Source organism: Pipra filicauda, unplaced genomic scaffold (assembly GCF_003945595.2).
Source record: "Pipra filicauda isolate LSUMZ 115617 unplaced genomic scaffold, ASM394559v2 scaffold151_size3305965_pilon, whole genome shotgun sequence".
NCBI classification, from domain to species: Eukaryota; Metazoa; Chordata; class Aves; order Passeriformes; family Pipridae; genus Pipra; species Pipra filicauda.
This window is the reverse complement of record NW_024104007.1, coordinates 1,040,068-1,055,915: the sequence shown is the minus strand read 5'-3', so window position 1 is coordinate 1,055,915 and position 15,848 is coordinate 1,040,068. Positions and strand designations below refer to the sequence as shown.

The 15,848-nt window shown below is 37.8% G+C and overlaps 1 protein-coding gene across 1 annotated transcript in view; it reads left to right on the top strand.

Moving 5' to 3' along the window:
* The window catches only part of NUDT14 (nudix hydrolase 14), a 61,520-nt gene that overhangs the window by 32,365 nt on the left and 13,307 nt on the right, over positions 1 to 15,848 (top strand). Inside the window, exons 3-4 of the mRNA XM_027716658.2 lie at positions 8,831 to 8,895; positions 13,725 to 13,962. Of these exons, the coding sequence (XP_027572459.1) occupies positions 8,831 to 8,895; positions 13,725 to 13,962 (303 nt within the window). The remainder of the gene's footprint in view (positions 1 to 8,830; positions 8,896 to 13,724; positions 13,963 to 15,848) is intronic.

The window sequence follows — 15,848 nt, the reverse complement described above, 5'->3', positions numbered from 1 at the left end:
ACATGCACTGATGTGCTGTTGTGCTGTTGTGCTGTAAACCTTGTCTGTCTTTGTGATGTCTCCTCCAGGGTGTCAAAGATGTGGAATTTTCTTGATTATCTTCAAAGATAGTGCAGAAGATAATGCACTGTTTAAAATCAACTGGATGTAGTTCAACGAGCAAAAAAAACCCATGAAAAGTTTAGGGAAATAATAGCTGGGAGAAGGTAATGAGGGCTGGGCATGTTCATGCAAAGGATAACACAACTGAGGAGAAAAATTACTTCTTATCACAAAAATGTAAAGGAATGTTATAGAGCAGGCTGGAATAATTTAACTTCATCAGTGATCAATGACAGAACAAGAAATGTGGATCATGTGGAAAGTATTTCTTAAATTAAACACTAAGAAGATGTTTTTACCAATAAACAATAAGACAATCTGGGAAGGCATGTTTGGTAATTGCTGTCCTTGAAAACTTTCAGGTCTAGGCTTGATATCGGTCTATCAAGGATGCTATCAACATCATGATAATTTTCCTGGTATTAGCAGGAAAAAATGTAGTAGCCTATTAATTTCCTTCAACCCAAGTAATTACACACTATTTGTTTGCATATGATATTTGCAAATAAAATGCACTTAATGCTGTATTTTTTGTTGTTCATTTTTGGGTTTTTTTAAAGCAAAGACTTGACAGATCCTCTGCCTGTGTGCCAGGAATTCTGTAGGCATATTTACTGTCTTTTAAAATGTCTTATTATGTTGTTACCTTAGGATCCAATCTAAATAGAAGCATAGCAATGAGGCAAACATAACTGTATTCGATGCTGTAAAGTTATAAGAGAGAAAAACAAAATTGAAAGCCAAATTTTCAGATTCTCATTTCTCCTTTTAAAGTATTTGATAAGAAAGTATCATACAGCATATAAACTCTTCTCTGCTGTGCCACTGAAACAGGGTAGAAGGTCAGTAGCATCTCTGTTGAGGGCACTGCTTCACTGGGAAATTAAATGTTTGCCTAATTTTAAGGCTGTAATCCATGGAAATTCTTATAACTAGGCAGGTACACAAGAGTTCTGACTGATGAGTCATAAATTTCTAAATACATGTTTCTAATATCCAGATTACAAGCATCTTGGGTTTTTACAATTTTAGGGATTTAATCTATTAGTGTTTGCAGTAATACACAAAAGAAATGGATGTGTTTATTCTCTTAGAGTCACTGGAATCAGGGAGAGTCTTCCCTCTGCTTTGAGGTGATTTTGAAATAAACCAGTTCCTTCTGAAGAGTGCCAAAAGTTTTTGCATGGCCTAGAGACAGTAGCGTGGTTATGACCTGCATTTGGGATTGGTAAAAATAATCTTAGGAAAGCTAGGAAATGTTCTGTAATTGGAGTGCCTGTAGGTTTAGAATTTCAGCTGTATCTCTTGGAAAAGGGGAAACTGTTGAAACCATTATTCTAGAAATGGGAAAATGGGGGAAAATGTGAACAACTGCCAGTTTCTCAGTCTGTGTTTCTCACTGATGGTACTGAGACTGTGCAGTTTTACCTGGCCAGAGGTTGTGTTAGTCACCTCATATTTGGGTTTTGATACATGAGAAACGAAGTTGCTGGCTTCCCTTACCTTAGTTAGGGCAGAACACTTGAACTTTTTATTTTGCAAACTGTCCTTAAACCTGGTATTGTTTTAAAACTTTAATTTTTGCCATTTCAGAATGGAGTCATACTCAGGCCTTTTAGATGGATTATTTATTGGTCTCACTATGTGATAGCATTTATAAATGGCGGTTTCACAAATAATTAGGAATTGGAACAAAAGCCCATCAGGCTCTGACATCTGTTGCACATAATGCCCACAAAGCTTTATTTAATCAAATAAGTTAGCATAAAACCTGAATTTATTTATTAAAATATTTTGTTGAAAGAAACCCATTGAGATGCAATGTGTCATTTCCAAGGGTATCCTGGGATACTGGCCAAGATATGACACTTAAGGAATGTTATTGAGAGCAACGTGCTTTGATGTCTCATTTATTTTGCAGTTGAATTTGCTTTCTCCTTTTTTCTTTGTTATATGAAAACAGGGTGCTGGGAGGATTGTTTATTCTAAAGAAGTTGTCCTGATCATATTCTCTGGTTGGGTACAAATTGCTACTTTAAAAGTAGATCTAAATTATGTTTTAAAAGTGTACATATATGGGTTTGTTACCGCTTCTTAATTCATTCTTGTACTGGTCTGATGATCATATGCTTCCTGCTTTATGCTGTCATGAACAACTTCCTGCTGCAGTTCAGTTTACTGAAACCAATCTTCCTTCTGATTTTTTCCAGTGTAACATTTATTTTCTTAAGCATACCTGGCTCACCACTTTATTCTAGTTTTGCTTAGTATTAAATATTTACGTTGTATCCGAGAAAGCATTCAAGCTTCATCAGAATACAGAAGTCTTCTAGATGTCTCTAATTATCTTTTGCCAAATCCACTTTATCTGTGATTAGTATGAAAGGGTGAATGTTTTTGTCAGGAGCTTATAGCTTTGCTTTTGTAATAGGCTGCATTTTAAGCAGCCAATTGGATTGGTGTTGGCCTTTGAAAAATGTAAAACGCTTTGAAGGAAGACTTAAATGAACCAGTAAAGATTGTGCAAGCACACACATTTAATCTCAGGACTATCTACATTATAGTTAAAACTCTGGGATACTAAAGGAATTGCGCTGGAGAGTAATCAAAGGGTACAGCTTTATTACATGTCAGTTCTGAAAGTGAAGGGACTGTTCTCTCTGGCTTCAGGTACTGGGTGCTGTGCTGATAAAAGGAAGAAGACAGCGCTTTAGAGACCACATTAGAAGTTTCCAGGGACATGTCCAGCTGTGAAATGGATGGTTAATTTGAATACAGAAGTGACACGGGGGCTACATGCAGTTCTTTCTTGTGGACATCAAAAATAATTTTGAAATAAGATGAAGTAGGCCCTCCTGAAGGATGACTCCTCCCAAAGAATTACTTTGGAATGTTGGCTCAAACAAGTTTTGGGGTTTTTTTGATTATCACTTTAAAATTGGAAGCACAGTCATTTTAGATTTGAACAAGAAAAGGATGTGTGTTCACTAAGGTACTTTAATCCTGATCTGGGGTGTTTTTAAAAAGACTAGATGGAATTGTAGTCTTGACATGGAAAAGAGTATGAAAAATCATTTTGTCAACACTCTATGAACAAAGAAAGCCAAATTCATAGAAGTTGAAGAAGAAAAATTTATACTTTAAAGCTAAAAACAATTAGGAGACATCTAAATTATTTATTTACTTTCTTGCTTTCATTCTAGCATGATTTTTAAGTCTTGAGAATTTCTCCTTTATGAACCATATAGGCAAAAATATTGTATGTATGCTCTCCAGCTGAAATGAGTACATCTCTAAATATTTCTGTGGTTGCATAGTACATTTGATTTTTTTCTTCTGATTGTATCAAAGGGATTTTTAAAACCAAATATCTGTTGAGAGTCAAGGGAACTGATTAAATCACTTTCTTGCTTTATTCCTTTTTTGTGCCATTTTTGTGTCTCTTTTATTTGGAATCTGCCATTCTTTTGTCATTGTTTTCTTTGAGAATGGTAACAACTATTGCAGGCTCTGACAGCATTGCATGGGTTTGGGTGGTTTGGTTTGTTTGCTGTGTTTTTTTAAAAATCATATATCATTAGTTCCTAAAGTCTCCCCTATAAAGCTGAGATTATTGTTTGTAAGCAGCACTTAACAGTATTACAGACTTTAAACTACTTTTGAGATACTTTTTAACCTTTAAAAATAGGTTAAAGTGGCTGAGGCTAATAGCTGAGAAGTCTTTGCTTTCATTGTTAATGTCAGATCACAATTTGTGTATGACACACACATACACATGATTCAAGAAAGATTGGTTTCTTTACCTGTGTTACCTCAACAATTGTTTAAGCGTATTAGTATTTTAGTTATTAGTACAAGTTTGTCATTAAAAATCATCACCTCCAGCCTTGAGAGTCTTACTTCATCAACAAACACAAGACAGTCTTGTCCTTGTCTTTGCTATTACTATACTGTGGGGCATTTTTAAATTATTTTTTAGTTTTACAAATTCACTATTTTAAAGTCTGCATTAGGACCACATTTAAGAATAACAAAAGGCTGAATGAATCTTCATTTATTAAAGGATTTTGAAAGTTTGTCTCATGAAAAGCAATTAGTAAGTGTCAGCATTTGCTTGTGGATTAACTGTAGCTCAGGTTAACAACTGACAAATCATGCAGACAGATTACCAAACTGATGACTACAAGGTGAAATTAGATGTCTACCTGAAAAAAAACTCCAGCAACAAAGAGCAAAAAACCCTCTCAGACAAAAAAAAACAAAAAAACCACAAAACACAAAGAGACCCTAAACAAACCCCCTTATTCCCCACCCCCAAAACCTTCCTTCAAGTGTTCATGAAGCTGTGGCAAAGTTTACTTGCTGATCTTAATTGCTAGGATGTATTTCTAAATAATTGACTTTGCATGTGTCCATATGTGTGTGTGCACATTTTAACAGGATGTCAGTTTTCATCTGTCCCCTGCCTTGTAACTGCCGCGGTCAAATGTTTTACGTCGCTCCATGAAACACCACCTTCCTTTCTCAGGTTTGAGAGTGTGAAGTTGTAGTAGTATTTCTGTGTAAATAAATATCTGCTGGGCTGGAATGTCATAAAGCATCAGTTACCATGAGTTCAATAAATACAGAGCTGTGCTACGTTGGGGGAAGGAACAAATGTGGAAATAATGTTCTGTGGCACACAACGGAGTCATTTTCTAAACTCTTCCAAGAGGTGTTTTCAACTGTAAAGGTTGTATTCAGGTGGATATCTTGTCCTTCAGTAAGAGTCTTTGGAGAAGGAGGAGGAGGAATTAAACTTCTGGACTCCTGGGTTGCAGATGTCCATGGGTCAGTTGTATGTAATTTCTGCACTTCGATTTAGACATTTTAGGGAAGACAAATATCCATTAGAGAATGATAATATTTCTCTATTTCAGTAAGATTTTTCTTTGAAATTTAAATGGTTAAATGCTTTGTGAGAGCCTTGGCTGAATTACTGGAATCCCTCTCAGAACACATTGTGTTAGGTAACAAGACCAGACACACTTTAAATGTGAACTTGAGTACAATAAAAGCTCAAGTACAGGTTGGTTGCTCTTAGTAGGGATATCTTGCTGACATTTAGGTACATCTCTTTCTTAAAATATTTTAAGGCTACCCTAATTGTTCGTATATTTATAGAAAGAACAGCATCCTACACTATTGCACAGTATGCTGTTTACCTGCATGCCTCCTTTGGGAAAAACTGTGCTGTAATTGGAGTAGTGATTTATTGTATGTATAAAGTGATCAGGAATTACTGCAAGGGAAGCTGAGGAGGGGTTTGGCTGAAGGCTGAGCAGGCCTGTGGTCTCCACTAGCCCTGGAAGACTCTGCACAAACCCATGTCATCTCTTACTGTGTTCTTTCTCTGTTTGTGGTCCCTAATGCAGGCACTGACAGATGTGGTGTGGGGAAGCCAACTCTCCGTCACTGGTCAGGGTGCTCCATGTCTTACAGAAGCAAATTACAGCTCCAGAATGAAACCTAGAGCACATTTTTAAGGGATTCCTTCTCAGCCACCTCTTGCCTGCAGAGGTGTCAAGGCCCTGGCAGTGGCAGGTACCCAGTGTGACACTGGCATGCAGCAATTGTGCTGGGTGTGCTCCCTGAGTGCAGCTGCAGGTCTGTGGCTCATGGCATTCCCTTTGCATTAATGGGCTCCCCTTTTACACCAGCGATTTCCCTGAATGTCAGCTGCTGGGGGAAGAGTCAGCAAAGATGCACACCTGCGGAGTATGGTAAAAATTAGTAATCTGCCACACAAAATGAAAAGCTTAGCAGGTCTAAGCTGATAAAGTGTTTCCTTAGTGCAGAGGTGTCATAGCTTGTTTTAAGGAATGGCGGAAAGTTTAGGATTCATCGTGATCCTTTTATATCTGGGTATTCTTTTCCTTTGTAAAATCTAACAAAAAAGTGGTCTTGTGCTCCTGTTTGAGACAGAGGCACGTGAAGCCTGTTGCTACATTAGGACCTTTGATATCCATTTTAGATTAAATCCTCGACTAGGATTCCTGCCTTTTTTTAGGAAATGTGGCTGGGCTTTTTTTTTCTTTCTTTTCTAGCGCTTCTGTGTGTTTTTTCTCTAACATACAGCTTGGGCTTTGTTTCTGTTCTGTATCTTTTATATGTGGAGATGCTAACAAGTCCTTGTGAATGTTTTAATTTTTTATTTTATATGTTCACTCTTCACTTTAAAGCTTATAGATACATATCTAATACCCTAAATTAGGTTTGGTTGTAATAGTTTAAAGGGAATTGCCTTGAAACATCAAATACTTTTGTAGTGCCCTGTGGTATGATAGGACTGAAAGATGTATTTGGACCTACTAATGGATTTGTAGCAGTTCTTTTCTGTACCTGTATCATCTGTAAAAATAGTAATCTGAAACTAATTTTGTAGTAAATTCTTGGTATGATGGTTTAGAACTCTAGAAGATAAATACTTGATTTTTCTTACAGACCAGACCGAACAGCTGAACACGCATGTTTGGGTCATTGCAGCAATAAGGAAACCCATTGAAAGCAGTGGCTCAGAGGATCCTCCACTTAGATCTATTGAAATGTCTTGCTCTAACTTTGGGTAGTACTCAAAAAACTGTCCTAAGGGCAGCCTTAAATGGGTTTTCAGAAGTTACAGACCTGGTGACCTGTGGAAATATTTCATGTCATTTTGTTTCTTGTGGACTAAGAAACACCAAACAACATTCCCAGTGTCACGCTCCTCCTCAGAAGGTGCAATTCTTAACTTTTTCCTCTATGGCTCTCCAACTGTGACAGGAAATACTAGAACTTGTGTGTTGTGGTTTGTTAAAAAATGTAAATTTCTGTTCAAAATTGGTTGTCAGTCTCTCAGAAAATTAGAAGTAATTAAATAGAAAGTTCTACAGATTTGTGCCATTTCTGTACCCTCTCATCTCAAGATGGTGTGAGAAGCAGACAATTGAAATAACTTGCTGCTATTCCTTTCCAGCTAATTTGATCTTGTTCCTTAATTCTGACAGATTGTTTTTAATTTTCCCATCTGTTCCATAAAAATCTCAAGTGATTGACTCCTAGGAAAAAATAATGTCTAATAGCTGAGCCATTTTTAATGAGTTGGTATGAGTTATTTAATGAGACATGACGAAGAAGACAAGCCAAGGGGAAGATTGAGCCTGAGGTGGTGGATGTAAAGAAAGGTAAAGGGCAGCCATATGTTTCAGGAAGCTTTCACTCTTCATCCACAGCTTTAGGCTGCTGCTGTCTCCAGTTTCAGGCAGTGCACATCCTTAGGCTCGTGGACAAAACAACAGAGGCTCACTAGCAGTAATTCCTTTTCCCCTTTTATGTAGTGCAGTGTCTGCCCTCAGATAGTACCTATTGGGAAAGGAACAGTCAAGTAAAGAAAAAGAAAATACCAAAAAATAAAAGAATAATATTTAAGTAATCTTAAAAATATGACGGTCCGTGGTTTAACTTCATTTCTTCTGGCAATCTACACTTTAACTCCCAGATATTCTAGTCTAGGCCAGAAAGAACCCCTGTGCCAGTAAACAGAGCGAATGTTCTCCTCCAGCCTCTCTGAAGGCTAGAACATTTGCTTTAAAATTCCCTGCAAATGGCATCTCCTGGGGCAGGAAGGCATCAATATGCAGTACAGGTCTTTGAGAATAGCAACCATGAATATAAAAGTTAACATTTGGACTTGTCCCTTCTGTTTTGGTTTGTATATATTATTATAATAAACATTAACATGATTTTTAATAATCATCAAATAGCAGTTTCTCTGGCAGCTGGTGACTTCATTATTAAATCAAATAGTGAAAATAAATATAAAGGTCTTTTACAAGGAAAGTTGAAAGTTTGACTCAACCCTGCAAATATGCCATTGTTAGAATAAGCCATTGTAGAATTAATAGAATAATGAATTAACTTTCCAGTTGCATAGAGTGAGGCATAACAAATGAGAGAATGCTACCATGGTAATGAGCAAAATATACACTGTTTTTTGCAGGTGGCAGTGGGCTACCAACTAAGGAGGGAGATTTTTGTCTGCATTTTCTTAAACGAGTAAAATATGAGAGTGTGCAGAGAATATCAGTACTCCACATTTTTAGAGCATTTCTAAATACTCAACCTGTCGGGTTTCCCCATGGCAGGTATTTCAAAGAACCATTAATGTGGTAGCACTTGAAACTACTTCTAGTTTAAATCTGTTCAGAATTGAACTTGGATGGTGTCTAGTTTAAGGCCTTAGCTCAGCAAGCAGCTACAGAGACATGCTCTGTGCTTGTGCAGAAGTCTCTGGTCTGAATGACACTAGACTGTGCCTAAGATTTTGACTATCCTAATTTGGGATTGATATAAGAGTAGAAAATGCTTTTAATTTTGAGGATTTTTTTCTGTGTAATACCAGTGTTCTTAGACTGAAAGTTTTGGGTTTTTTTTTTTTCCTGTTGGGAAGAAGGAATTGATTGGTGCTTATTTTGCATGGCAGAAGACAAAAGAGACTTAATTTTTGGTAAATTCTCATGGGCTTTGGGAACATGACCCATTATCTATCCCTCTAGACAGATTTTGGACAAGCATCTTGCTGCATTGCACCTTTAGTAATAAATCTATGTATTTATGTAGTTAAAATTAAATTCACAAGATGTAAGTTTAATAGTTCTGCATTAATCCTTCATAAAGCATTGATCTTTTGGTTTTTTGTCTTCCTCCTCAGTGTGTCAATCCTGATCTTTAATACTTCCCGGCAGTGCTTTGTTTTGGTGAAGCAGTTCCGCCCAGGTAATCCTCTTTTTTAGATTTACTTTTGCTCTGTAGTGAAGCAAGCTTTTAAGGGTTTAGCAGTTAAAAGTTGGTGCATCTGTGGTGATAAAATCTTTGTTCTATATTCTGTTTCTTTCTATGATAGCCCGTCCTTTTCAGTTGGTCAGAATTTCTAACCAGGGAAATTTCCATTACAGATGAAACAAGTGATCAGGGTAGCCTTACATTCTGCTTTTGGGCTGGTTATTGAACTCTTTTGGATGAAATAACAAACAGCTCTACAATGACGATGCAAGAAATTGCTTTAATTTGAAGTTCCTTCTTGACCTATCTAGTATTTAGTAGGCAGCTTCTGAGCAGAAGCTGGTGTGTTGGGTTTTTTTTTAAATTTTGTCTTAAATATTCCTTTTTTTTACTGTCTTACTGTGCAGTGTATACTTGGGAATTTAAAATGAGAGAAATTCAGGACTGTATGATTTTTCATCAGTATGTACACAGCTTCATTTTACTAGTTGTTATTATGAATTTAAGTTAATATACTTTTTTTTCTGAGTCTTTATATCAGTTATTTGAATTCAAAGTAATATTTACTTTCTGGAATTTAAAGGAAATGCATATTCTCTGCATGTTAATTAAAAGAAATCACAAGATATTTCACTGACTGTTGCTAAGAGACTGTTTCAAGACTGTTCATGGTAGACTTTATAGGAAACTTTTCAGGGTAGTGTCACACTGCCCTTTCTTACTGCCAGCGATGGACAGCCTCTCCAGTGCTGTGCAGCACTGTTGCACTGGCAGTGCATGTGTCTCAGGAAGTGTTAATTGACTGTTAGAAAGTGTTTATTTGTTTGTCAATAATCCAATGTCTTTTATTTGACAGCCAAATAAAATGGCTCCTGTAGCTGTTGCTCTCTTCGAGGCAATCTTAGGCAGAAACCTTCATGCATGTGCATATATATATATATACATATACATGTCTACTAAGCAGCTAAACTTCAGCAGAAAAAATTCATTACATTATCTGTATAGAAGTGTCAAATCAGCCTCAAAAAACTGGACTATTCCTGGAGCTAAACCATTCCAGAGGCTGGAGCTGCTCAGAAACCTGCCCTTAGGGACAGTGACCAGTCAGATGCCCTATAGCAGTTCAGTGATCACAGCCATGCCCTGACATTACTCATATTCCTGTAATTATCATTATATTTCCATTCCATGGTTATTGTCTGCCTTGGTGCCTGTTCCACAAAGCAAAAACAAAGGCTGGGGCTTTTCTCATTGCTGGATCCTACCAGGGTCCCACCAGGAAGGCAACAGCTCCTTGCTTGTGAGCGAACAGCTGCCGCTCGCTCACCAGGCACGTCCCCTGCACGTGTGCTGGGTGACATGTGCTGGCCTTTCCTCGGGCTGTGGTGTTGTGGTCGAGTTTTCCCACTGATGTCTGTGATGCTTGTAAAGGCAGTCATCCCTCCTTGCCTGTACGTTCCCACCCCATTCCCTTATGCAGTGACACCACAGGTCCTGGATGGCTGCAAACAGAAAGTTTTGAGGACTAGGCAGCTCACCTGACTGGCCTGAAGGAGTTCATTCATGCTGACTTGAGGGGTGGCAGGAGCACACAGTGAGGCAGGACCATATTTTTCAGTGTACTCTGGGCTTAGATCATCTTGAATGATCATGAAATCACACATTTGGGTGGAGCAGAGAGAAGAAAGTTACATGCATATCGCAGTAGTTTCCATATCAGTTCCTTACTTGTGACTGATTGGCAAAGGTCTTGGGCAATTCTTATTTAGGTAGTCAATTGACCACCCATTTTCCAGTATAATAAAATTATATGTTCCAGGGAAGGGCGGGGGTAGCACCTATGAACACGCATCCTGGTTTTTATCACTGTAAGTATAATGCCCTTTCAGTGGGTTGTGATGTTTGGTTTTCTATTGACTTAAAATAAACAGTATCAAAGATTTGAATAATAAGCCATGTTCCATTTCAGGAGGTGCAAACCACCAGTGCTATAAAAGAGAATTCAGAAATTTAGAGAGGAGCTAGCATACATTCCCCAATCAGCCAAACTCCACTGACTCCTCAGTCTGTACTGTTCTTCCTCTTGGATAGCAAACAAGTCCTTGTATAAGTCACCTGACAAGGCTGCTTTGAATAACAGTTGTGATCTTATTTGCTGAGTTTGGTTGAGACATCTATCCTTTGTCCCAGCTTGCAGAAAGGAAGGCAAGTGTATCAGTTCTACTGAAGTTCCCACTCTGAGACTTTTTACAGCTGAGTAGCTCCAGGGTGAGTAGTCAATATGTTTAACAAGGGCCAGACAGTTGTTTGAGTTGTAGAATCACGGAGTCAGTAAGGTTGGAAAAGACCTCCAAGATCATCAAGTCTAACCTTTGACTGAACACCACCTTGTCAACTAAACCATAGCACTAAATAATGTAATGAAGTAATTCTCCCTGATGTCCAACTTGAACTTCTCCTGGCACAGCTTGGGAGTTCATGCTGCTGCTGCTTATGGCATGTGTCCATCTGACCGTGGAGGAGACTGCCTGGTGATGACAAAGTGGCAGTTTCTACCAGAGAAGCACAAGCCATTGGAAGATGAGAGCAATCTGGCACAGGACTGGTGGATGGGTGACTGTGCTGGGAGCTGAGCTCTTTCTTGTGATTTCTGCTCTCCAAACTCTTTATCACCCAGTGCATCACTTGTGCAGTCCATTTTACACCTTCAGGAGAGGTATGGGAAACTCTGTTCCCAAGCAGGCAGATTGGTTTTCTAGGCTTTGCTTATCTATGAGAGACAAACTGAGTTTGAATCTTTGCGAGCCAAGTGATATTAAATTCATAATCAGACTCCTTGGTGAATGCTCTAATATTTGGATTCTCACAGAAGTGGCTAGTATTGCTTCTTTTCTTCCTTATCTGCAGAGAAAAGCTGTTACTGGGCTTTAAGTGTCGCCATATCTCAGGACTTTGCTCTGAAGAGGACTGCTGGATTAGGTCCTTCTAGGAATGTAGGTTTTGATCTACGTGGAGCCCAGTTGTGCTGAGGGAGAAGGGGAATGGCAGGTGCCTGATGGAATGACAGGATGGGTTTCAATGGTACAACAGACTTATAATAGAGGGTTAGTCAGTCACAATTTCATATTTCTGTACCCTACACTCTTACCTGCATCCTGTTTTGATGCCCAGGGCTTTTAATGGGATGCATGTGTTGTTCCTTTTTTATTTTCTTGTATGGATACATCAGTACTAAAATAGAAATAAAACTTTGAGAGGATTTGGCTCATCTCAGAGAAATCTTGGACGTGGTTGTCATTTATGGTAATTGTCATAGCTTTTAGAAATTTTTGGAGTAATGACAATAGACACCCTTCAGGGATCTGTCCCTTAGAGTTGGAAGGGAATATTTTTTCTTTTCTGGCTTCACGCTGCATTTTAAAAAGAAAACTGAGCTCTAGTCATGTCTTTCAAGTGGAAATGGAGGCTCCTGTCCTTACCTGTTTGATTGAAAGGCCTGGATGTCCCTAAGACAAGCAGCTTTCAAAGTTCTAACTTCTGGAGAAAGATTAGGTTTTGGGCAATGGACTGATCTGGACATCTCCCTTTCAAGTGCTGATCTTGGTATTCTTCATTTCTGAGGTGTCAAAATGAGCATTGCAGAAGGAGCCTAGGCACTGATTTCTGGAGTGTAGACTCTGCCTCAGAGACCAGGGTCTTAAGAAGTTACTGTAGTACTTTACTGTTAAGCAACTTCACTTCTCTATAGACCTTGTTTTAAGAAATAACAAGCCAAATCCAGTACCTGGAAGGACAAAAAGCTGTCAATTAAACTTGAGTTCTTATATACCAGTTCTGTGAGATTTAGAATGGGAAATAAAAGGTAAACTCATTTGAAAACGATGTTATGCGTATGTGAAATATGCATGTAAAATATTTTAATGGAATGAAAATAGTCTCAGACTTTAAAATAATTTTATTCAGGGTGGTTTGTAACAGCCTCGTGGTAACTTCATGAAAAGCAAGGGGATAGACGTAAGGAAATTTCAAAGAAGAAACAAGTGGGTTTATACCTGTAAGTTAAAGTTACAGTGATCTTGAGTTGTCAGTGTTAACATCCAACCCTGCAGTTCTCACTCAGGCAAAATTTCTGTTGACATCAGTGAGAGTTTTGCTTAAATAAGAACTAAAATCTGGCATTTGCACTTTCTTTAGGAGTGCATTACAGTGGCAGCTGTTTGTAGATAAATTCAAGAAGTCTTTTTTAGACTCCACACAGGAATCTGTGCAAGGAACTATATGTTCAAAAGAGAATTTTTTTTTTTTCAAACAAACATAAATGCTTTTCATATCCTTTCTAAATAACAGCTGAATTGACAGGCTGAAAGACTTATCATTGTGCACATGGTACTTAATGTGCAACCCAACTTTTCTGTGAAATAACTGCATAGTTTAAATTAAATCCTGATATCCACATTGCCCAACAAATGGAAGCTGTATGGCACTTCTGGCACTTGAATTTCTTGGATGAACTAGCTTCCTTTTTCAATTTTTATTTATTTTAAGGTGTTCATGAATCCGTTCCAGATGATGTAAGCACAGATACAGCTTAAAGAAGAATTTTACAAACATGGCAAGAGAACCTTTGTTCTTTAAAATTCCAGTTTCGGTGTGTCATTATTTTAATAGATAACACAGCTGAATTCCTTGTTACTCTCAAGTGCTCTTATGGTTATAAATTTCCAGGCAAAATTTGTGTACCACCCTTTTTTCTATTTAATATGAATAAACTAATATACCCCCCTTGTTTCTTTTTCTTTTGTGTTTTGGGGGTTTTTTTAAAGCTGTTTATATGTGTGAAGTAGAAAGGCATCATCCTCAAGTCTTTCAGAATCAGGACAAGGAGAAGTTCTCTTGCCTGGAGGATCCTTTACCTGCTGCGGTTGGAGTGACCTATGAACTCTGTGCTGGCATTGTGGACAAACCAGACCTTTCTTTAGAAGAAATTGCATGTGAGGAAGTCCTGGAAGAGTGTGGCTATCACGTTTCTGCTGCAGACCTGAGGAGGATCACTTCTTACAGGTAAACAGCAGTAAAAAGTTAAACCCCTCTGCATTTCGTTGTTTCACAGGTTGCTGCAGTGTCCTGAATGTTCCCTCTTCCCTTATTTAAGCAGTGTGTTGGAGGAACGTGGATGTCTGAAAGTACATAAAAGGTGTAATTTTCAGCAAGTGAGAGGAGTATTCACAGAGACTTAAGGAATTATAAACTCATAATTATGGGATTGAATTCACAGGAAGAATCATACTATTGTGACTTATTCCAAAGACTGTTAGAACTGGGAAAAGTTGCATTTGGCTCTTCAAATCAGTTTGTTACAGCACTAGAAAACAATGCTTCTTTACTATATCTGGTGTTTTCCATCTCTGATTCTTATTATTCTGATTAACAGTAGAAACTGCCCAAGATGCTCTCTGATTAACCTTTAACATGACTTTGCAGAAGAATGAGAACTGTGCCATTAGATCTCTTCATAATATTTGGTTTGTGATTAAACCTTCTTTTAATTGGACAGTAATTACTGTTATATATGAAGATTTTGCTGATTTGACTGTGAAAATTTTACATTATATTTTTGCAGAGTTTCAAATAGTTATTGAAATAGGTTTTAAACACATTTTAAAACATTTATTAGGAGTAAGAGGAAATTTTAATATGTAAGTGGAAAAATACAAAATGTGAGTTGGGGGGGGCAAAACCCCTCAAGAGAAACTTTGCACACAGCTTTAATCCTATTATATCTCATTCCCAGCTTTTAGTATTGTTATCCAAAATGTATGTATGTTTGTATTTTACAGAGAAAGCAGCAGGATTTTTACTTTCTTTATTTTGCTTGACATCTCCATTGAACTAGGCCCTGTCATTGGTTTTTAATTTGGGAATTGAATACAAATCCACAGCTGTCAATCCTGGCAAATGTTATTTCCTGCTGGATTAACAAGCAGTGCTTCTGTTGAGGGGAGGGGGTGAATCACAGGAGCTGTCTTTTACAACTCATTGAAACCAGATTAAGGGTTTGTTCTACTGAAAGAAAAAGTGTCTTCTAGATTTATGAGCAAAAGCTGTCTATAGAATTTCATAGCTTGGGTGACACTGACAGGCTGTAGCATGCAGATATATGCATATGTATATGTATGTATATATGTGTATACAAATGCAAAACAGGAAAAGTAGAATATCATTTCTGTAGCTGTAGGAGGTTGTCTCTTGAGTTTATAAGTTTGACTCAATATTAGTGATTTATGTGTATCTAAAACTCTGTATGTTTTGGTGTTGATAAATGTCTTTGTATGTTACAGGTGGTTGTTCTTTCAGTTGCCTTTTTTTTTTTTTAATTGCACTGACTTGTGAAGAGTGTATACAATTGGAGTTTTCTTTGTTGAGACCCATGCAAGGGGCTCTTAATCCTCCATTGTCTATGTGGACACAGCTTTCTGCCCATGGAGATCCATGCTGAAGTCAGAAGGGCCTGTAGAGTATTTACTTTTTTAGATGAATGTGAAAGGTTGAAGCCTCAAAGATGGTATTTTACAATTCTTTTGTCTGACTTCCCATGCTCTGTATTAGAATTTTATTCTAAATGTCTTCCTGTTAAGAGTGTCCTGTTCTTCTTCCTTCAGTCAAGGATTGGAGAATTTTTCTGATCCTTGATGCAAAGACAGGAAGTAATTGGTTCTCTGATGGTCTGCTAAGGACATTTTTTTCTGTAATGGCTGTGTTACATATAAGAATTCCTGGGCCATTTCCAAGTGTAGCAGGTTTTTCCAAATGGTTTATGCTGCTGTTTCATGCTGTGACTGTCAATACAAAGCACTGGCATAAAGCATTACAGTAATGCATATACATGCCATTAGAATTACAGTGCATCATGTCCTTCTGCTCTTATCTGCCATTCCAGCGATCCGTGT